The sequence below is a fragment of the Phytophthora cinnamomi genome, assembly GCF_018691715.1.
Source record: "Phytophthora cinnamomi strain GKB4 chromosome Unknown Contig15, whole genome shotgun sequence".
NCBI classification, from domain to species: Eukaryota; Oomycota; class Peronosporomycetes; order Peronosporales; family Peronosporaceae; genus Phytophthora; species Phytophthora cinnamomi.
In genome coordinates, this window is record NW_027150948.1 from 1,238,365 (window position 1) to 1,260,498 (window position 22,134).

General features: G+C 52.8%; 4 protein-coding genes across 4 annotated transcripts; all 4 read right to left on the reverse strand.

Annotated features, from left to right (window-relative positions):
- Positions 1–5,617: 5,617 nt before the first annotated feature.
- Positions 5,618–9,362, reverse strand: IUM83_09629 (Glycoside hydrolase; the record flags this gene model as incomplete). Its single annotated transcript, XM_067934080.1, has 5 exons — positions 5,618–5,631; positions 5,696–5,708; positions 6,837–7,103; positions 7,196–7,773; positions 8,906–9,362. 5 exons carry the CDS (start codon positions 9,360–9,362, stop codon positions 5,618–5,620), a joined length of 1,329 nt encoding a protein of 442 aa, XP_067796885.1.
- A 2,398-nt stretch (positions 9,363–11,760) lies between these two features.
- On the reverse strand, positions 11,761–14,938 carry IUM83_09630 (3-deoxy-7-phosphoheptulonate synthase; the record flags this gene model as incomplete). Its single annotated transcript, XM_067934081.1, has 5 exons — positions 11,761–11,913; positions 12,003–12,726; positions 12,785–12,987; positions 13,041–13,444; positions 14,872–14,938. The coding sequence occupies 5 exons, from the start codon at positions 14,936–14,938 to the stop codon at positions 11,761–11,763; spliced, it is 1,551 nt and encodes a 516-aa protein (XP_067796997.1).
- Positions 14,939–14,989: 51 nt separating this feature from the next.
- IUM83_09631 (putative glycoside hydrolase) lies at positions 14,990–15,322 on the reverse strand (the record flags this gene model as incomplete). Its single annotated transcript, XM_067934082.1, has 1 exon — positions 14,990–15,322. One exon carries the CDS (start codon positions 15,320–15,322, stop codon positions 14,990–14,992), a length of 333 nt encoding a protein of 110 aa, XP_067797005.1.
- Positions 15,323–19,869: 4,547 nt separating this feature from the next.
- On the reverse strand, positions 19,870–20,874 carry IUM83_09632 (Glycoside hydrolase; the record flags this gene model as incomplete). Its single annotated transcript, XM_067934083.1, has 1 exon — positions 19,870–20,874. One exon carries the CDS (start codon positions 20,872–20,874, stop codon positions 19,870–19,872), a length of 1,005 nt encoding a protein of 334 aa, XP_067796995.1.
- Positions 20,875–22,134: the final 1,260 nt, after the last annotated feature.

The following is a 22,134-nucleotide window of genomic DNA, read 5'->3' on the forward strand; positions in this document are numbered from 1 at the left end:
ATGGGTGTCGGAACTCGGTTGTCTGCGTCTCAGGGCGAGCTTAGCGACTAGCCTTGGCTGAATACTCATTGACTCAGTTGGACCGCAGCTCACTCGGCTCTCGTAAGGCGACTCATCCAACTAGGCGGCCCGCTACTTCAGAAGTGGTATAACCACTTCGTCCGGCAATTTCGCAGTCGAGTTGAACAGATCCAGCCGCACACCAGCTGAGATCATAAAATCCGTCCCGAGAATTAGATCAACGCCAGCATAGTGCGGCATAATCCATACTTCAAACTCGTAGACCAATTGCCAGCCGAGAGTCACTTTTACCATTGCCCGAGCTGTCGTACCCAGCTTGCCCTTGTTGACGCCTTGCACATTAATCTACTTATCGTTGCTCGCAATGCGTTTTAACCGTAGCCTCTTCGCGAAAGACTCAGTGATCGCCGAGACGTTTGCTCCAGTATCAAGCAGAATCTGGGTCCGCTTATCGTTCACCGCACCCATCACTAGGGCGCGCATGCGGACTCGGCGATCGTACTTCCTCGCCGGCCACCACCCCATGCGCTCACCAGAGTGCAGTCTCATCGTTGTGACGTGGTCTGGTTCGTCTGTACTCAGCTGAGTCTACCTCACCATAGTTGTAATAGCTCGGCGATCTTCCTCTGGGTCGCCGAGTTCATTGTTCCAATCAGATCCACGTTCATGTCCGTCGGCTCCACACTACAATTCATCACCTTCTCCACACATCATCTCGGGCCGTTGCGCCTTGCCGACGAAAGCGAACACGAAGTTCGCTTCGACCGCCGGCTCAGCTGACTGTGGCAGCCCGATGTAATCCAACCCAGTCGGAGTTGGCGGGCTACCTAGTTTAAATCCTTCGGCTCGTAGATATCGTGGAGGTCGACGGGCACCGCCGACTTGTCTACCGAGGTACGGACGAACTTGGTGAGCTTCTCGAGCCGCTGGAACATCTCGCAACGACCCACATCGTGGACTTGCTTGCAGAATTTGCATCGCCTGGGGCAGAAGTGCCCCGAGTGACTGTTGCTCCCGCCCGGTACACACGGGCCATAGCGAGGGCGTTCACTGAACTCGCCTCGGCGATCTCGGTGCTCGTAACCCCGCCTGTCACGGGTATCATATCGGCGATCCCAGCGTTGGCACTCAGCTGACTCATCTCGGCGACCTGGACGTTGCCGCTCGCCTGACTCTTCTCGTCGAGCTGGACGATCACCCCTGCGTCGCTCCGCCGAGTTTCTCCGACCTGAGGACTGGTCATTCACGGCTCCAGCGTCTACGTGATCTTGGCTCTTGTCGGAGCCAGCGTCGCTGAAGCTGCTGTAGCCACCTTCGCTGCTCGACGACTCATATCCGCTGCCTCGCCGACTCGACTGGCGCGAATCGGAGCCGCGGTACAAATCATCCACCGACGCGTCCACTGCGTTGACTCGGCGGTCTCGGCCCTCGTCGTGGCGACTTCGGCGATCATCTCGGCGCGGCTCGTGTCGATCATCTCAGCGAGACTCGCGACGGTCATCTCGGCGTTTCTCTCGGCGGTCATCTCGCCGAGTGTTGTCACCCCCGCCGAGTTTCGTTTCCTCGACTGCTGATTATACGGTCGCGTTGCTTCTTCCTTTTTTCGCCAAGGATTTTCTTGTTGATGATCTGCTCCACTCGCTGAATGTCGGCGAGTTGGAGCGGGTACAGCAAGTCCATGACTTCGTCGTCGCCGCAGTTGAGCAGGAACTGCTCAACGTGGTCGGCTGCATCCGCACCGCCCTTCTCGTACTGGATCTTGGCGGTGCGGGCGTATCAGTTGAGTCGGATGAGGAAGTCGCAGATCGGCTCATTATCTTTGCGGGTAGCCGAGTAGTATCTGGTCCGCGCTGACTGGTCGAACTGAGAGCAGTAATAGTCGAGGAACGCCCCGCTGAGTAGGTTTCAACGCTGTTGAGTCTTCTTAGGCAGCTGGCGATACCAGCTCTTGGCCGATTGGCCGAGACTCAGCGAGAATGGCTCGCACCACGAGTTTTGAGGTTGCCGAGTCCCCTTCATCTCATAGATGAAGCGTTTCAACCACTGCAAGGACGCGTCTGAACGGTATCGCTTGCCCTCGAACTCAGCGATCTCGTCGAGCGAGAAGTGGGTGCGCACTTCCAGACACCTGGAGTCAGCTTGTTGTTCGCCGTCATAACTGAGTCGGCGGATTTGCGCCTTCACCGACTCGTCGGGATCACCCCTGTCGTCCCACGGGTCCTCGCCGAGTTCCGCTTCGTCGCTGGGGTCGTATAGGTGGTTATAGCGACCACGACTCGGCTTGCCCTTCTTCGGGGTCAACATGTGGGAGTCCTCGAAGTACGGGGTTCTCACATTCGACCGGAACTTCTCGGCTTGCTCGGTCTTCTTCGTCTCTGGGGTCCGGGGCAGAGGGACTTTGCTTGGATCTTCACCGAAGTCGGCGATCCGTTTAGCAATTGTCTGCTTGACTCCGGGAGCTGGCTCCAAACCGAACTCGGCGCGCAGCCGACGCTTCCACTGAGTCGGCTCACTTCCAGCTCGGCGAACATCCCAGCCCGATAACATCAAGCTGTTGGGCCTGCTTGTGCAGCGATAGCCCATCGCCTTCAGCAGCAGCGCCGTGTCCTCGACGAGTTGGTCCAGACTGGTGCTGTTGATTGGCTGAGTCAGCTCGGGCCCCAGCACCGGCCACTTCGCTTGCGCCATCGCGACCGGCGCAAACATCATCATCCACTCACTGTGGACTCTCATCTCCTCACCGAGTCGGCTGAGCACCTTGTTGGCACTCGGCGTATCGGCGTTCCGGGTTGCTCTTGGGATAAGGGGCGGACGTTCCCCTTGAGCAACCCCTTGATCATCATCTTCATCGTCTTTGTCCGCATTTGCGTTCAGCTCGGCAGCGAGGCTGCACTCAACAGGGCGTGGATTTCCCATCCGACTCACCTGGAGCGACAACTCCTCCACTTCTCTGAGTAACTCAGCTGTCGACTTGACATATTCGTCGACTTCCTCCTTCTCCTCATACTCATCTTCATCTCCTTGGCCTCGAGCGTCGTCATCCTCGAACTGAACGTTCCGGGCCGCATCCATCGTCATGGGTGCAGCCAGCAGACTCGCTGAGTTCGATCGCCCCGTCGGTGATCCAGCTCGCGCTGGGCTTCCCGACTCGGCGATGGCAATCCCTTGGCCATCCTGCTCACTTGTTCTCACTTGACTTGGTTAGTGACACCTGCGACAACACGCACACCCTGTTCCTGGGTCGCGGCACCAGTTGTGGTGTAGCAGAACGCACAAATTAGTTCTTGCAAATAGACACAACAATCGCCGAGCTAGTCTGCGCTTATTGGCCTGCGCTAGGTTGTCCCCAGCGGTCCGGCCCTTCCGGGACAGCGGTGGCGGTCCTCGCCGAGACCAGGCAACCAAGCCAGTCGTTCCTCCGGAAGTCAGCTGAGCTCACTGACTCCAGTTCCTCAAACCCGTGCCGTCCACCAAAGGATGGACAACGGCGCGCGAGCGCTTTTACGGGCCACCGAGAGCAAAGGCTTCTCGACTAGAAGTGTCACGGCACCCGGGCTATCCGGCGTACCGTCCCGCAGACTCGGCGGGACTTGTCCTTGGCGCGCTCGGCGAGTTCTTTGCCCTTCCCGGGCCGACTTGTCTCTTGGCGCTACCTGTCAACACCCTACAAGCTATGCCTCTCGGGTGCTGACGGCAAACATAATCCAGCCCGCGCAGGGACTTACCGGACAGTGTACGCTGGTCTTAGACTTGGAAAATTCTGCTCTGTTTGTTTGTTTTCTCTCCGAAGAGCCGCTAAGGCTCTAACCTACTTTTCCCTATATCATATACAAATACCTAATGAAATGAAGGGGTTTCGTATCTCAACTGACCCCTCGCTGAGTCCTTATGTAACTATCTTGAGATCCCGCTGACTTCTTGACTCAGTGAGAAGTACCGTATTCACTCTCACTTTGCAACGACTGACCGCTCTGACTTTCAAACTCTTTCACCGACTTCAGTACTTGGCGGGAATTACCGCGACCGCTTCCACTCTGAGACACCAAACCGCTCTAAATCTGAGACACCTTGATAGTACCGTAGCCGATCTGATTCTGATACACCCGACCGCTCTCATTCTGCAACGACTTCACTCGCCCAGGCGGAAGTTGGTGTCGGGGCACATGCCGGTCATCGAATTTTGGTGTGGCACTATATCACACTACACGGACATCGACGTCGATGAGACCACCCAGTTCCGGCAAGCCGCAGGATTTCTGGACTTTAGTTAGCGCATGTTGACGCTGAACTGCTAGACTGCTGGTGAAATACTTGTTCAGCTCTCGCAACTTTCGGATCACGTTGGAACCTTCACGGAATTCACCTCCTACTGTCACGATGATCTGTCGTTTCATCATTACCTTGGTTTTTGGACACTTGTACGTTTGAGACTGAGTGTTTTCTTTGAGCCCCACCCCATAACCAATGCACAAATTCAGACAGTGCATTGCACAGTCGGTTTGTAGCGTAGTGTCGAATTGACGCGAAACGTTGCGAGCGGCGGGAGCAGTGTCCGAAATTGTACACTTCACGGTAGTCTCCACATCCAAACTGTACAACTCCCAAAGCTTCAAGTTAATAACTTCAGCAACCTCAACTGAATCATGCTCGTCATTCTTTACTACAGCCAGCAGCGCCAAGCAGACGAATCACCAGTTGTGGTTGATGAAGGAAACAGAGACCCCGATGATACAGTTCTTCGACGTATTCGTCTACAGATCATGCATTAAATTCAGAAATCGCATCCCATACAACAGCGCAAACTCTGACCGCAGCAACTCCATAGTATCCTTGAGGAATTTCTCGTACAAGACACTTATAATATCGTTGTGAGTCTTCGACGATGGCACGGTAGTTGTGGGTTGCCTGTCAGTGTGCGGAAGAGTTCTTTGAACCCTGATCTCTGCGAAAAGTTGTGTGGGTGTCCTAAAACCATCAATAACAACAAAACGTTAGACAATTTAACTCTCTAAAGCATTGCATTCAATACATACCATCACTAATCAACTTGCGCGAAACACACCCAGCTAATTCGGTTTTTGTCTGAGCAAAAATCGTTTTCTGGCGCTTCGCGTGTTGCCCCTCGCTTGCGGTGGGCGTATTTGGCTTAGGCTCCACTAACCCCAGGTATTTGTGAGCTCGCTTTGTCCGGACTTGACGCTCTTCACTGGCAAGTTCATGCTCGGGATGCTTGAGCAAGTGACTTTTCTCATTCGAACTGTGAGCACAGATGCAAAGAGATTTCGTCCAATGTTTGGTCTTCGCACAGATAGTACAAATGTGGGTGAACGTTCTCCCACTGACGGTCACTGGCGTCTTCAACATGTGAATAACACTCCACACGGCGTCCGATCTCGGGAGGGTTTGCAATGACCGATATCGGCCGGAATCCCAACGCCAGATCGACGGCTCGTTGTTGCTTGAGCACGGTTGTCAGATTTCGCGAGAGTTGCTTCATCAACCTCCGTAGCCTGACTCGACACAGATATTCCTTGACTGCTTGCGGGGGAGGGCTCACCGTCCGGTTGATCTCCACTCCTGAAGGTTAGAACGCACGCTAGACTGCAAAAGCTACGCAGAGGGGTGAACGCGTTAGATGCTAGCAAACCATGGACCCTGGTAGTGATAGCCGTACCGGTTGGTAAGCTCTACCTCGCCCCAGACTTCATTGCTCCAGATATGATGGACAGGACGACCGCAGATACAACACGGCGCCGGTTCCGTCACATCAGGTAAGGAGCAATCGGCCTTGGAGCACCTCATCTGACCCGGCTGGGATCTTCGAGGAGGAAAACGCAAAATGAGCGAGAAAATACGACAGAACAGCTCGGCAACCACCCGTTTGCTACCCATAGCGCGCGTCCTTTGAAGGTATTGACCTTGAACTTCAACCTGGAATTTAGTAGGATATCTAGTACTAATATCGTGATTTTTGTTCCTACTAAGTTTATATTAGTACTAAAGGCTGTACTTGGAATTATAATATTACTAATATTATAGTACTATTCGTAGTGTATAGTACTAATCGTGATTTTACTACCAATCCCTGATCACATAGTCCGGGAAGTAGTACTGTATTTACTATAATAGTGCCCACATCCCTTTAATAGTACCCCACCCCAAAATTTTCACGCGGCTGCGCCCATTCCTTTAATAGTACCCCACCACCGATTCAAATTTATCAGAATTATCAGATGATCGTAGACATCGTTAGCAAAAATCAACTTTGGCGCTTAAAGCAAGGTCTCGCCGGTTTGGTTCAATCTCTCTCATGGTCAAATGTGAGTCGTGACAATAAAGCGTAAGTTCACCATGGAAGAGGAGTTGCAGACTACGCGTGCTTCAAGCCTCCAATGAAAACATTGACGAGTGGAAAATGAGCGGCAATTTTCAGTTTGCTGGCTGAACAGCGCGCGGCTGCATCTACCTACCAACGACGGTGTAGTTGTGGGAGCTGAAAACAGCAGCGAGTCCGAAGATGGCGACGCGTTCATCGACATCATTGGAGAGGCTGATCTCTAAACAAGCACATGCAGCTTTTAGGACTCTTCCTAAATCGACATGCTTTCACTTGACTACTGTAGTGCCCCATCCCTTTAATAGTACCCCCTTTCAATAATAACCCCCCCTAGCAGGGGGTACTAACGGAGTGCCCCATGAGGCACTATTATAGTAAATACAGTAGTTGGCACCGCTCGTGCCAGCATTGTAAAGGAAGATCTCTGGAGTGGGCATCTGCGATTGATACTAAATGGGGACGAAGCCCGGGAGCTGACCGTAGTCGGCTTGGTACTCGAACAAGAACTCGTGATCTGCTCGGGCTTCGAGTTAACCACGCCCATGATGCGCGTCGTGTGGTAGAAATCGCCCAGCCAAATGTATCGATCGCGCTTGGCGCCATCCAGGCACGCGCCGTAGGGGTTACTCTGGCCACCAAACTCGGGCACGACCACGCTCTCATCCGTCATCGGGTTTGAGTAGAGCGCTTCGGATGAATCGGTCAGACTGGTGGCCGTCACGTTTCGCGCGTAGGGAGCCTGGTCCTGCCAACCACCAAAGCCAATCGCACCCTCACCGCGTGACGCCCAACCGTAAAACGAGAGCTGGTTATCCTGAAGCCCATTTTAGTGAGCACAATGTCGAACACTTGCTGCCCGTCGACCGAGAAAAGGATATTACCGGCCGTCGAATTCACGCGGATCTCAACGGGGTACCATACGTTCTCCTTCACGGTGAGCGGCACGTCGTACTGGCCAAGGATATAGCTCGTCATGCTCGTGGCGTTGGCAAAATCGTAACCCCATGCTAGGGTTGCAGCGTTGGCGGGGAAGAGTGTGGTGTTCATGTTAGCGTATGTCGTATCGCTGGGGTACTCGGAGGCAAGGTGAATTTGAATTCCATCATCGTTGCCTGTCAGATCGTACGCGATGGTGTAGCCTGCCCCACCGCGGATAATCTGCGACTCGAAGTTGAGCACGTAGTTGGTCAGGTTCCACGTCTTGTAGGAGATACCGGGACGCGTACCAGGTACAAATGCATCGTTCTCCTCGGACGAGCTCCAGGACGGCAGCTGGCTATTGGCATCCAGGCAAGCAGCGGTGACGGCACGAGCACCCAGCTTCCAGATCTCGTCGTACTTGGCATTCGAGCTCGAGAATTTGCCAGGCAGAGTAGTGATGTCGTCGATCACCTCGATTGACGCCTGCAAACCGACTGCCTCGAACGTGACAGAGCCGTCAGTTAGCAGACGCAACGATTGCCAACGTTCACGGGCTGACTGAGCACGGAGGTGATGGTTGCCCCGACATCGTCCGTGTGTCAGATACTTACGCAGCGTTCGCTGATAACGTAGGAATCAACAGGAAATAAATAGGTGAATTCTTGCAGGAGGCAGAGAGCGAAATTTGACGGGGCAAATTTTTAGTACTATATGTACTACTACGTAGTAAAGTGATTGCTTATCTTACATGAAATCGTTTCTTCGTTAGGCCCTGGTTTCTCCGTCTGTGTCTGGGTCTCGGAATAAATTCAACGATTCTGATTGGCTGGCTGTTTATCCCCAGACAAGCCACCCCCAAGGGGGTGGGAATTGTTTGAGGATTTTATTCCGAGATAGGCATCAATTCGGAGAGGCAGACTATCGCGTGGTTGCCATGGAAGACAAAGGCAACGACGCTGCAGCGCTTGTGGCGCGTACTCGGGGCCCCGGGGGGAGCGCGCTTCGTCTCAGCCGGAGCCACTTCGCGGGCGGGATCTTCTCCGCCGCCAGCAGCACTCACGGTGGCGGGTTGCGCAGGGGGTGGGGAAGTCATCAGGCGGAGCGTCGCATCCGGGGCGGGCGACAACAGCATCTCCATGACGCTTGTTTGCGTGCCGGCGCGACGCAAATTTCCAACTTTCCAACTGCGAGGAGGCATCCTCCCTGGGGTTGTGTATGAAATCTGAATGGTGCGAGGAGACTCAAGCTAGAAAAACGATTTTGACTAGCAGCAACATAATCCCCAGCACCAGCAATCTGGGGACAGCGTCTGGGACTTGCATCTTCATTTATCCCCAGACCCAGACCCAGACCCAGACGGAGAAACCAGGGCCTTACAAGAAATACTGCAAAGGGGGCGTGAACGAGAAGCTAAGTGCTGACCATTGGAGTGCGGAGCCCTTAAAAACATTGCGCGGGCCCTGTTTCTAAAACCGCAAACACTATCAGCACCTGACAAAAGAACGACGCGAAGCTCTCGAGATATTTTTGTTACGCTAGTATGACAGCTATAGTAGTATAGCCATGTCATCACTGCAAAAAGCACTCACAAGTTTTCCGTTGCTCATGCCGCCGTAGTAGTTGCACCGTTGGCCTTGCCATACTGGTAAGCTGCGTAGATGATGGTTCCACCGACCGTTACTCCAAGCAGACTATAAAGAGTCTTTTTCATTTTGGACCACTTCTTGGGGTCCTTCTGGGCAACCTCCGCAACCACCTTCGCAAGCTTCTCCGGTTCCTTCTCGGCCATTTGGACCATCGCCGCAACCTGCGCCTTGTTCGCCTTGACCATCTCCGCAAGCTGCGCCTTTTGCCCCTTGTTGAGCCTGGAAATGGCCCCAGCAGTATTCGTATAAGCCTCAGCCTTTTTCAACCTTCCAGCCTCCTTAAACTTCTCAGCCTTGGATAGCATCGCGTCCTTCCGCAACGTCTGAAGGAAATTTGCGGCGATGTCATCGGCCTTTCCAGTCAGGCCAGTAACTTGCTGAGCACGAAGATTGCGCTCTGATTCAGGAACAGCAGCGCGCTCGGCGCTGGTGACCATGACGAAGGTTGCAATCACGAGAACGAGAAAAACGGAGAGCCGCATTGTTGCTGTCGTCGCCGTCCGTGTTGTTCTTGTCGTGCGAAGGAAATCCGTTAATGAAGGCGTGCTCAGCTTGTGAACAACCGAGTCAAAAGAGCCGTTACGCCAGGAACAGCAATGTGATGTGCAATTTTGGTTCTGTTTATTTACACCGGACAAGTACAATACAGTATACAGGTGTCCCCGCTGAATCTGCAACTGCCATCGGCTATCTACCGCGAACACAGAGTGTGCGGGAGTCTGCCAGTGCACAAGATTTGCCACAGCTGTCTGGTGAGATGTACTGAATTAGTAAGATCATTGCGGGACAATGTCTCTCTGCGTGAAACATCGAGTTGCTAGATCACGGTAGAAAATGAAAGGCCCACAATGAACATTATATCTTGCAGGACATGCAGTGTGCACAACAACCAACTCCATTTACCTAAAGTCCTCATGACGAACCAGTCCAAAGTTAACAAGAAGGCATACGTGCGCCTGACGCTGGGTGAGAAGGTCATGGTGTGCGAGATGGCGCACAAGCAGACCGGCAACCGATCTTTCAGCATCCACGCACTTGCTGACTGGGCAGTACATTAGTGTCTATAAAAGCAGTACATTAGCTTCTATGCGCAACCTGTGCAGATATTGTAACCTCGCAGTTTTTTTTGGTCCCACCTTTGCCGATTCAGCGGGGACACCTGTAACTGCAGAGCGTTCTATTACCAAACCGAAAACAGTACAACGCTTATATAGAGAGTCTCTAGCCTATAATAGAGACTAGGTCAAAACCCCCTTTTTTGAACGGATGATTTGCTGGGACAATTGCCCTACTGTACAAGCTGGGAAGCACACTACATAGCCAAATACGGTTCGCAGAAGGATGTACCTTGTGATTTGAAAAAGATTCATGGTGAACTCCGTACGAGAAATTATTTGTGAAAATAGTCAACCCAAAGCGATTGCATCAGGGGGTGGACAAAAACATGTAACATCTTTGTTTCTTCGTTAGCTATACTTCACTAAAAAGGCTCAAAAAATGGACAAGTACATCAAATTAGACAAAATAGACTCATAGAATAATATGATATCATTCATATCACATCGTAATTTTGCATTTCGAACAGAGATTGGCTCATAATATTTACAAGGTAGCAGTCATTTGTGTAGGTCTATCTTTGATTGGCTCATAATATTTGTAAGGTAACAGTCATTTGTGTCGGTCTATCCAAATCTGTAACCATGAATGATATGTACCGTACTATTTTTTTAAACGATGAGTCCGGGTGTTGTACCTTCAAATCCTTCCTGGAAGCTTTGAAACCCGCTCAAAATATGGTGTGGTCACACATGTCTCAGTGCTGTGCTGCTGGTATTCGTCACGACAAAAAACCGACAGATTACTGTACGCTTCAAAAGCTTCATACATAGAAGAGGCAGGGGCAGAGGTCCCCCCGCCAAAGCCGAAAGCGTGAGGGCAAAGCACGAGGCAGGACTTTTTTCTCACGGGCGCAGCGAGCGTTGCCACATGTGGGCCTATTTAGCCCCTTTTGTGTACCACTCTTTCTCTTATGGTAGAGCACCTGTCTGTGCCACTCGGATTTTATTGGTTGAACACTTTTGGTGTTTTTCGTGCACTTTCTGGTGTACAGGGTGGTGCCTCGAAAAATGGTGCTACATGTACAGCTGGGTACATGTTCAGTATTTGCGTGCTTCTTTTCTCCTTGTGAACTCTCTCGCCGCATGCACGGCAACCATGTGTAGATCGGCCCCTGTACATGTGCTGTACCTCCGTCAATACTGTAAAATCGACCCTGACTCACCGATAAATCGGTCATTATCGCTTCAAACTATGAAGATTCTTAATTCCCGAGGTCTTCGAAGGCCTGTGCGTCCGATATTTTCACAGCGTACGCTGACAATCGAGAATGAGCTAGTCGGGAATGCTGGTGCAGCACTGCAGGGACTTGTGCTACAGAGCTCGCTACGTACCATAACCGGCCGTGCTAACTTCCTGCTCGTACGAGTATCACGGTTGATGCTGCTGGATGTCAACGACAGCATCAACCGAAGCACAGGGAGGGGTTCCGCATGCAAGTACATTCAGCAGTACACGGTACTGTTGTGTATACGAAAAGTTTGCATCACTTCAACTTCAGGGACCTGACAGAGGTTGAAGCCCTGAGGCAATCTCTGTTCGCGAAGTTGACAGCAGCCCACCTTGGACGACGGAGGTCTGTCACGTGACTTCGAGCGCAACATCGTGAAGGACAGCCTCGGCTGGTGAGTTGGAAGTGCGGTATGGCCTTCACGACGCCCAAAGCAAATTGAATATCTATCAACAATTACATTGTGGTTCGCATTAGATATCTGACAACTAGTTGGTAGTCGGCGGCGCGGCGGCGCGTTTGCGTCGCTCGGAGACAGCGGCCGCGAGTTCCTTCAGTGTCGTGGGAGTGTCGTCCCAGTTGATGCACGCGTCCGTGATACTCTTGCCGTAGACGAGCTTGGACGGGTCGTCACCGAGGGACTGGTTGCCCTCCACATATTCGACTCGATCATAACACCCAGCAAGTTCTTGTTGCCCTCGGCGATGATGCCAGCGAGGTAGCTAGCCACTTTGGGCTGGTTGGAGTGCAGCTTGCGGGAATTGCCGTGCGAGCAGTCTACCATGATCTTGGACGGCTGCTTGGCCTTGACCAACATCTCAGCAGCCTCGTCGATGTACTTCTGCTCGTAGTTGAGGCCACCCGATCCACCACGGAGGATCACGTGGCAGTCCTTGATGCCCTTGGTGCGCACAATGGACGCGAGACCATGCTCGTTCAGGCCCAGGAAGTTATGTGGCTGCGACGAGGCCACGGCAGCGTCCACCGCCACCTTGGCGTTGCCGCCCGTGCCGTTCTTGAAGCCCACGGGCGTCGACAGTCCACTCGTGAGCTCGCGGTGCAGCTGCGACTCCGTCGTGCGAGCACCGATAGCTCCCCACGAAATGAGGTCGGAGGTAAACTGCGGCGAGATGGTGTCCAGGAACTCGAGGCTCACCGGCAGACCCAGCGAGTTCACGTCCAGCAGCAGCTTGCGAGCGACGCGGATGCCCTTGTTGATGTTAAAAGACTGATTGAGGTCCAGATCATTGATCAGGCCCTTCCAGCCAACAGTGGTGCGCGGCTTCTCGAAGTACGTGCGCATGATCACCAGCAGCTCTCCGTCCAGCTCATCGGCCAGCACCTTGAGGCGCTTGGCGTAGTCCATAGCAGCCTCCACGTCGTAGATGGAGCACGGGCCGACAACCACCACGAGGCGGTCGTCCTGGCCGTGCACGATGAGGGACACCGCGACCCTGGTGGTGTTCACCAGCTCGTGCACCTCCGGGGTAACGGGGAGATCTACCTGGCCACGGCATGAACCGCGGCTCGTGCGCGTGCTCCAAGTGGTGGCTCTGTTTCTCAATGAAGTTCTGCACCGTGGGCTGCGTGGCACCGCTGGCCATGACGGCCACGAGCTCCACGATCGCCGTCGCGAGCTCGAAGAACCGGCGCCGCTCCTCGCGCGTGGGCTCGAGCTCCCAGACCTCGCCGGGCGCAAGCTCGACCTTGAGCTTCTGCGGGGCGCCACGGGCTGCACCGGCACCTCGGGCGTGGCACCCTCGGGCACCGGGAAGAAAGCTCGCTTGTCGTCGTCGCTGCAGGCCTGGTAGCGCTTCCACGCCTCGCAGTGCGACAGCTCGTGGTGGTGCTGGTACGGTCCGTGCGGAACAAGTTGCGGAAGTACTTGACGTCCCTGGTGCTGCGCCGCTGCTTGTCCGGCCGCTGCTCGCGCCCGAAGTGCTGGCAGAAGCGGCACACCACCAGCGCCACCTCGCCCGACGCCTATCGCTCGCCACGGGCCCCAGCCCGAACTTGAGCTCTTGAGGAAGCGCAGGAAGCGCTTGCGGTTCAGCGGCTTGGCGGCGGCGGGCAAGGCCGCGGTCACAGGAGCCGCTGTGGGCGCAGCCGTGCGGCGCTTCTTGGTGTCTGGGCCGGCAGCTTCAGGCGCGCGGCGGCTGGCGCAGCGCGAGGCTGTCGGTCGACGCCACCATAACGGGTTATCTGTACTGTGTAATACCGGTATTATGTGTCTTGATGTGCGCGACACACGAAAGGATTCTAAACGGGAGAGAAGTTCGGGTATGATAGATGGAAGGTATGGCTACATTTTTGGTGTTGAAGTCAAGTTGCAGTGCAGTCAGTGGTTTGATCGGGTTTTGGTTACCTTTTCAGCAAATCGGTTGCTGGGTCTGGATCAGGTTATATTTGGTCCCATTTGTGATTTGTGTATACTCTAATCGATGGATCTGATCGTGATCTAGATCCCAGATCCGAGAAAAAGTTACTAGCAGCCTACGTAGACATTACACTCCAGATTTGATAATACTTTAGTTTTTTTATTTTGTGTACGAAATACCCAAAGGATGTGCGTGTGGACTAAAATTTTGAAGCATTCTTGTCGAGCCAGCATAATAGCAGGGATACGCATACAGTCTCGGCATGAGAAAGATGATTCCGCAATACACTGTCTTCGCGGTTACCTATTTTCCGGGTCGGACCTGATGTTTAGGTCAGGTTTTTCGGGAGGATTGACGTACAATGGGATCTCGACAAGTGAGCTCCGCGTTTGCACCGCCAATTTCGCTTCGCTCATGGCGAGCAAGCCGTCGGTAAATAGATCATAACTACTTCGCAGTGCAATTACTCCGGCCCACGGGCCGACCATTGCAGATCTTCGCTTCGAGTCTCTCTGAGGGCTGTGTTTCTTTCTCTCTACATGACGACGAAAACCACCTAGAGTTGAGTCCGCAACAGACTGTATAGGTACAATTCAGTCGACCCAAGCCAGGTGTAAGGTAAATGCACTACCGCAATATTTCCTCTCCAAATTATAATCTCAAACAATAATGCTAATTGTCCGAAAAAAGTAATGGTTACCAGTTTTAGTTGTTACAAACTACAAAATAGTCCAACTAAAAGCTAAATTTAGATGGTTGAACTAAATTCCTGTGTATATTTCCGGACCAATTATGATGTATTTTCTTGATCTGTTCACCTGGTCGGAATATATAGGTTATATAACCGAATATAATCTGATCCCCGACCCAGTTCAAATCGGCAACCGATCTGCAGAAAAATCTACTCAGCAAGCGCCACGTCACGTCCGATCAACGGGTTTTAGCTGCTTGCTTCACCTATACATATACCAGTATAGCCTCAGCGGCACCGGGGAGCCCATTTCATTCACCATCCAGCTACATACATGTATAATATAATATGTTGATGGTGAATAAAATGCCCCCCCCCCCGGTGCCGTTGAGGGTATGCTGATAGGCGCTGGAGTTGAGCTGCGCCACTTGGAACACGCCTTCCGTCCCGATGGGGGTTGTGATTGAAACGCTGAGTTGGATGTCGCCACGTTCCCAAGATGCAGTGATGGAGCCACGGGGAGTGCTCACGGTAGCGTTCGCGCTCGTGATGTCCAGCCCCGTCATCAGCGGGTTCACAATCCAGCGGCGTGATCATGGCGTCCTAGAGGTTGTCCAGCAAGAACGCAGCTTCGTCCGCGTGACCGGTTTACAGCAGTGCATCAAGCAAGAACCCGTTCGTGTTCAGCGAGATCTTGGTCGCGTTGTCCGTGTCGCTCGTGTCGAGATACCCGGGGCCTTGGCGCAAACCCTCCAAGCTTTGAACGCACAGCTTGATCTGAGTTTCATTTGCCACGCCCGAGGTGATGGCCAACGCAGCGGCCGAAACGCCGTACACTTCAGGAGTCGACACGTCCACTGCGTAGTTGCCCAGCGTGCCGTTCCAGAGCAGATCGTTGATGGCGGTCTTGGCGCTGGCAGCGACGTCTGCCCATCGGCTGGCCGAGCCGCCGTCTCCTTGACAACCTCCTCCTGCACCCAGTCGTCATAGGCGCCTGTCAGCGCTGACGCCTGGGTGAACTTCTATTTCGTTCAAGTTCAAGCTCTGGAGGACATCGTCTTAGTGGGTACAGACGCCAGAGTGTGCGTGAGTAGGCTAGCACTCGCCGATGCCGCGATAACAATCAATGTCAGTTCTCAATTTGCACGACAGAACTCAAGTAACTTGGCACATTGAAATTTTTCAATTAAATCCGACCTGGCTCACCCGTCCGCCAACTACAACATAATGAGCCGCTCCAAGGACGATGACAAGGAGCGCTACCTGACTTACTCGATCGTCGTGTGACAGGACAGGCGAACGAGGGCAAGGGCATCAAGGAAAAAGCTGTGACGAAGAAAATGGCGAAGTTCATCGATGTCGGCCCCAAGGAATTCTTAGAGTGGACGTACCACTTTTTCCAGCTCTCCAAGCTGAAAGAGTGGGGCCGCGAAGACAAGTTCCGCAACGCGAAGATTCTGCTCGAAGGTGACTTGCTGGATGCGTTCAAACACTACGAAGCAGCTGCAAACGACGACGATGTGCACATGGGCGACGATGACTTCACCAAGACATTCTACCAGGCATCAATCGTGGTGATGCCCGTTGACTACAGCGAAAATCTGTGGGAGACCCGCAAGGTTCGCAGCGAGACACTCGCGAAGTTTAGCAAGCGCTTTCGGACTTTAGTTCGAATGGAGCAAGTGATGGCGATGCTAACTGGACAGCCATGCCAGAGGACGCTCTTTGCCGCCTCTACAAACAAGGGCTTCCATATGAGTGGCAGTCAAAATACGACACAAGTGATCAAGTGTACTCGACTGTCGCATCGCTCGTCCCGTATTTTGAGCGTATCGAGCAAGGCGAGCTGCGTCAGCACGGAAGAAACCACGGGCACGAGAACAACAAAAAATCCGTCCAGATGATAATCGTTGACAAGGACGGCGCGGTGGTCGTGGTCACCACAGTAACACCAGTAATCGGCAGCAGCAGCAACACCGTGACGGCGACCGTGGACGCGGAAACGGCAGCAGCCGCAATGACAACCAGAACCAGTGGTGCTCGTTCCATCGAACAAATACGCACTCTACGCAGGAGTGCCGGTCACTGCACAACCAACTGCAGCAAGACGAACATCATCAGGCTGATGCGCAACGAGGCTTCAGTAATGCTCGTGGGCGTGGCGGTCGTTATGGAGGTAGCCGTCGGAACGAATTAACCCGCGTCGAACAACGCAGTCGGCAGGACACAAGTTCGAGTGATGACGAATATATGTTTGTGGGACTCAATAATGCAGGAGAGAAGTCAGCCCCACCAATGCGAGCGATGATAAAACTGGAGCACGGACGCGAAAAATATTTGGCCCTGTTGGATAGTGGCTGCTCTCGAAGTCTCATCAGCAACAGCTTCCTGCAAGTCGCGAGAAAGCAGAACAATTCGGTGGAGAACTCTACCGTATCTTTCGGTTTAGTAAAAGGAAGTGCCTCAAGCGATGGATCACTCGAGATTCGGTTCCGAATCCCGAAACTGAAGCGCGAATCGGTGATCATCCACCGCTTTGAAGTGCTTTCATCTGTGTGAGATGACATGGTGATTGGTCGTGACCTGATGGCTGCTCTCGGGATTGTTCTCGACTTTGCGAACGGGAGTGTGCTTTGGGACGGCAGCGAGATGAAAATCGAGACGGGAGTAGCTCGAACCGGACTAGTTGAGGTGACCGAGCCGGACGAAATGCGCTGCAACGACGATGAAATACTTGCAGGCAAAATTACGGCGCTCACACAACCAGTGGATATCATGCCTCAGTACATTGATCAGGCTCAACAGCAGCGTTATCCCAAACTACTCGAAGAATATTACGACGTCTACAGCGGGTGACTTGGCCGCATTCGTCTTCCTGACTACAATTTGTCGCTGAGTGCAGATTATCAGCCTTTGCATACAAATCCTACACGATTTCACGCAGCCAAGAGCGGGCAGCACGCGACGAAATCCAGCGTCTGCTTCAACTTGATGTGTTCGAGCAGATATATGACTCTGAAGCAGCTGCTCCCGCATTTTTCTTGGTGAAACCAGACGGGTTGTTACTCCTGCTAGTCGATTTCAGCAGGCTGAACCACTTCCTGCGCTGTTCCCCGTATTTCGTGCCGAATATCCGCGAAATTCTCCTCCACTTGGACAAAGCAAAGTGTATGAGCACGTTCGACGCGAACATGGGCTATTTGCTCGCCGCCTGGCGCGGCAATGCCGTGCAGCGACTGCATTCTGCTTGTCATTCGGTAAGTTTCAATTTATGCGCCTTCCAATGGGAATATCTACTCCCCCTGATGAATACCAAGCGTGTGTGGAACGCATCGTCGGAGATTTACCGTTTGTGGTTGTCTACATACATGACGTGCTAGTGTTCTCAGAGAACGAAACTGACCATCTCGAGCATCTCTGGATTGTGTTTACCGTTTTCGCCAGTTTGACATTACTTTCAACGCGAAGAAATGCCACATTTTACGTGAAGAGGTCGATTACCTGGGATTCACGCTGACTCGAGACGGGTTTCAGCCCCAGAACAAAAAAATCGAGGCCATTCAAAACATTGCAGAACCTCGCACGAAGAAAGAACTGCGTCGCTTCTTAGATATGATTTCGTATTACCGTGAAATGGTGCCAAACAAAATCGGCGTTGACTGCTCAGCTCAATCGACTCACCTCGAAGAACGCGCCTTTCACCTGGACACCTGTGCATGCAGACGCGTTCAGAGAGATCAAGAGTGCTCTCGCACGCAATGTGTGGCTTGCGTTCCCCGACTACACGAGGAACTTTCACGTGTATGCGGACGCAAGTGGTAGACAAATAGGTGGAGTCATCGTTCAGGGCAAAAGGATTCTCGCTTGCTTTTCACGGTCGATGACAGAGACCCAACAAAAATATTCTACAATGGAGTGGGAGCTTTGTTGGTCGTCGAGATATTGAAGGAATATCGCACAATGCTACTCGGCTTTCCTGTTATCATTCACACAGACCACAAAAATCTTCTCTTCCCACAAGAAATCTCTTTCTGAGTCAAGCGCAGGAAACTCCTGCTTGAAGAGTATCGAATCACTGTTAAGTACGTTCCCGGAGCACTAAACGTGGGTGCCGATGTGTTTTCTCGACTAAATTACGACTACGTAAAACAGACCACTGAGGAAGAGCTTCTCCGCATCGAGGAAGAAGAAATAGCAATCGACGGTGCAGTGATCAAGCGCCATAAGGGGGAAGACCCAACAACGAAGGAGATTTTGAACCGGTTGGAAACTCGTGAGGCAGACCCTGATTATTCCCTCCGCCCTGCCTTAGGAAACGTACTTCTTCACTACAAAATACGTGTCGTCATTCCTCCGTCTCTCTGCCATAGCTTCGTCGAATTGTATCACGACTACTTGCTTCATCCTGGTGCTGAAAAACAATTTCGAAGCATAGCTACATTCTGGTGGCCGAAATGGAGCAGGAGGTCCTGGAGTATGTCAAGGTTTTCATGGACTGTAAACGAGCAAAACTGCATGGAGGGAAGCAGAAACACGGTCACCTTCCGCCGACGCCAGCGACCAACAACGACAAACCATTTGATGTCGTGGACATTGATCTCGTTGGGCCGTTTGACGTAGACCACTATTGTGTGATCATGATTGAGAGGCAATTTCGCTGGCTTGAGTTGCTAATGCAGAAGGGAAGAGATCTAAGACAAAGGCTATAAGTTTCGAGCGGGCCTGGTTGTGCCGCGTTCCGCGCCCAAAATTTGTGATTCATGACCTTGGCACTGAATTCACTGGAGACGAGTTCCAGTTGTTGCTAAGCACCATGGCTATCAAAGACAAGCCAATTACTTCGAAGAATCCCCAGGCTAACGCGATCTGTTAGCGCGTTCATCTCGAGATCATGAACATATTGCGTGCCCGACCGGATTTGCATGACCAGTTCGAAGTCGCACTTGACTACGCAGCATATGCAATTCGAGCTACCATTCAATTCTCCGGGCTTCGCCGGCTCAGCTACTATTTGGCGAGGATACGATCACGAGGCAATTTCATTTTGCCAATTGGAGCTTTTTATCGTAACAGAGGTTTGCATCTATCCTGCAGGACAACGAGCGCGAAAATATGAAGCGACTCGAGCATTTCTATTGCGTTGGAGACCACGTCATGCTACGCATTCCATCTGGCGAGCGCAAGAAAACAGACCCGGTTGCAACAGGATCATTCATTGTGAAGGAGGTGTACAACAACGGTACCGTCCTCCTGGACACCGGAACCAAGGAGTATCGAGCGAATATCCGCCGCATATTCCCGTGTTGATTGCCATCTTGGCATGGGGGAGAATGTCAACCTCATCTCGCACCCAGTCGTCAGAGGTGCCTGGCAGCGCTGACGCCTGGGTGAACTTCTATTTCGTTCAAGTTCAAGTTCTGGAGGACAACGTCTTAGTGAATACAGACGCCAGAGTGTGCATGAGTAGGCTAGCACTCGCCGATGCCGCGATAACAATCAATGTCAGTTCTCAATTTGCACGGCAGAACTCAAGAAGCTCGGCATCCTACTGCCTCGGCCACCTTGGCCATGCCTTCCAGGCTCTGGACAGCTGCAGCATTGACAACGGTGCCGTCACTTGATCCCGTGAACACGTACTCTTCCACGTACTTGTTGACGTCAATGAACCCGTCACTCTTCTGGCGACTTATATGCCACGAAGTAGCGTTCTTCAAAGACCCCCAGTTGGCTCGCGCGAAGTCGACGTCGTTGAAATACTCCGTGTACGACACAAACCCGATAAGCCCCAAGGTGTCATAGTCCGGGAAATTCAAATAGGCGTTTGCGGTGCCGGCGTCAAACATGAAGACTTCAGGCGTGGGCATCAGAGTCTTGTAGGCCATGACCATCAGGCCTGGGTACTGTCCGTTTGGCCCCTGGTAATTGAACAAGTACTCCCACATTCCAGTGATCTGCTTGGCCTTCGAGTTGGCCACGCCCATGATGCGTGTCGTGTGGTAGAAGTCGCCCAGCCAAATGTACCGGTCGCGCTTGGCGCCGTCGAGGCACGCCCCGTACGTGTTACTTTGTACGCCGAATTCTGGCAGCACCACACTCTCATCGGCCATCGGGTTCGAGTAGAGTACATTTGTTGAATCGTTCAAACTTGTAGCCGTGACGTTGCGGATGAAGGAAGCCAGGTCTTGCCATCCGCCGAAGCCGATAGCACCTTTTCCAGTCGTCGAGTAGCCGTTGAGCGTAAGCTGGGAGTCACTGTAGCCGAACTCAGCGACCGTCACATCAAGAACTTGATTACCGTCCAACCACAGTACCAGGTTTCCCGCTGTGGAGTTCACCGCGAGTTTCGCCAGGTACCAGACCTGCTCTTTCACATTGAAGGGAACTTCATAGTTTCCCATAGGGTAGCTCGTCATGTCCGTGGTGTTAACGAAGTCGAATCCGTAGGTTAGGGTCACCGAGTTGGCTGGGAACGGTGTCGTGTTGGTGTTTACATAGGTCGAGTTCGCGGGGTACTCCGACGACAAGTGGAACATGAGGGAACTGTAATGTCGTAGCCGATGTAGAAACCAACGCCGCCGCGGATGATCCGGGTCTCGAACTCGAGCGTGTAGTCGCTCAGATTCCACGACTTGTACGAGACGCCCGGACGCGTACCAGGCACAAAAGTCCCGTTCTCTTCCGACGCACTCCAGGACGAGATTTGGCTGCCTGCATCCAGACAAGCAGCACTGACGGCGCGCGCACCAAGGTTCCAAATCTCGTTGTACTTGATGTTAGAACTCGAAAAGGCCCCGGGGAGTGTGGACAGATCGTCGATCACCTTGATCGACGCTTGGAGACCAACTGCTTCGAATGTGACGGAGTCGCCACTCAGTAAGCGCAACGTTTGCCAACGCTGACCTGGCTGGCTCAACATGGATGTCACCGTTGCGTTTATCTCATCCAGAGTGATGCGGTGAGTTTCCACTCGACGTGAGTTAGCGACAGCCGTGGCGTACTGCGAGGGTCCGCCCGAGAAGTTGGTCGAAAGCACTGAGAATTGCTCCGAGTACTTGACTCCCACGTCGACGGGGCCACTTGAGACTTCAGATATTACGAAGTACGGCAGTCCCTCCACCTCGTAGCCATAGTCGAGCGTCTGCTGCGGTGAGTGTGAATCCACTGGCGTAGTCGCTTGACCCCATCGTCGGTGCTATGCCGAGCGCAAGCTTCTTGGGCATAAATACCACATAGTCGGTGGTTTGTAGTAGGTCTGAGCGAAACTCTGCTACGGAAGCCAGCGCTTCCTGGTAAGTCCCTCAGTATATTGAGTTCAAGTAGGTAAAATCTAATCTACGCTACTGTTCGGCTCGGTCCGTCGGCCGACAGTAGTTTCCTAACTGCTCTGTCGTTTGCCAGCTCGGCATCGCATCGTGTGTGATGCCCGGTAAGTGGGAAAAGACTTGCTACAGTACCCCCTCCCCCACTACACTGCCCTCCAAAGCCTTGACCACTCTCTAGGCCTCCTTAGCTTGTCATGGTACGCTTCCTACGTGCCTTGCTCTTACCCTCTTTGTTCACATGCAGCACGAATTTCTGATCCTTCGTGTCCACTGCATACTGCTGCGGCAACACACCGGAATGTCTTTGCGTAGCTGTTGGGTCGGTTTCCACGAGTCTTCGATCGACTCGAGGTCCCTCCAGCTAACTAATACGTCATAGTCCTTCTTGTCGCGGCTCCAGCGGTAGTCATTTAACTTGGACACCGTCAGCGCCATGCCGTGATCACCAATGTGTTCGCGCAGATCCTCCGT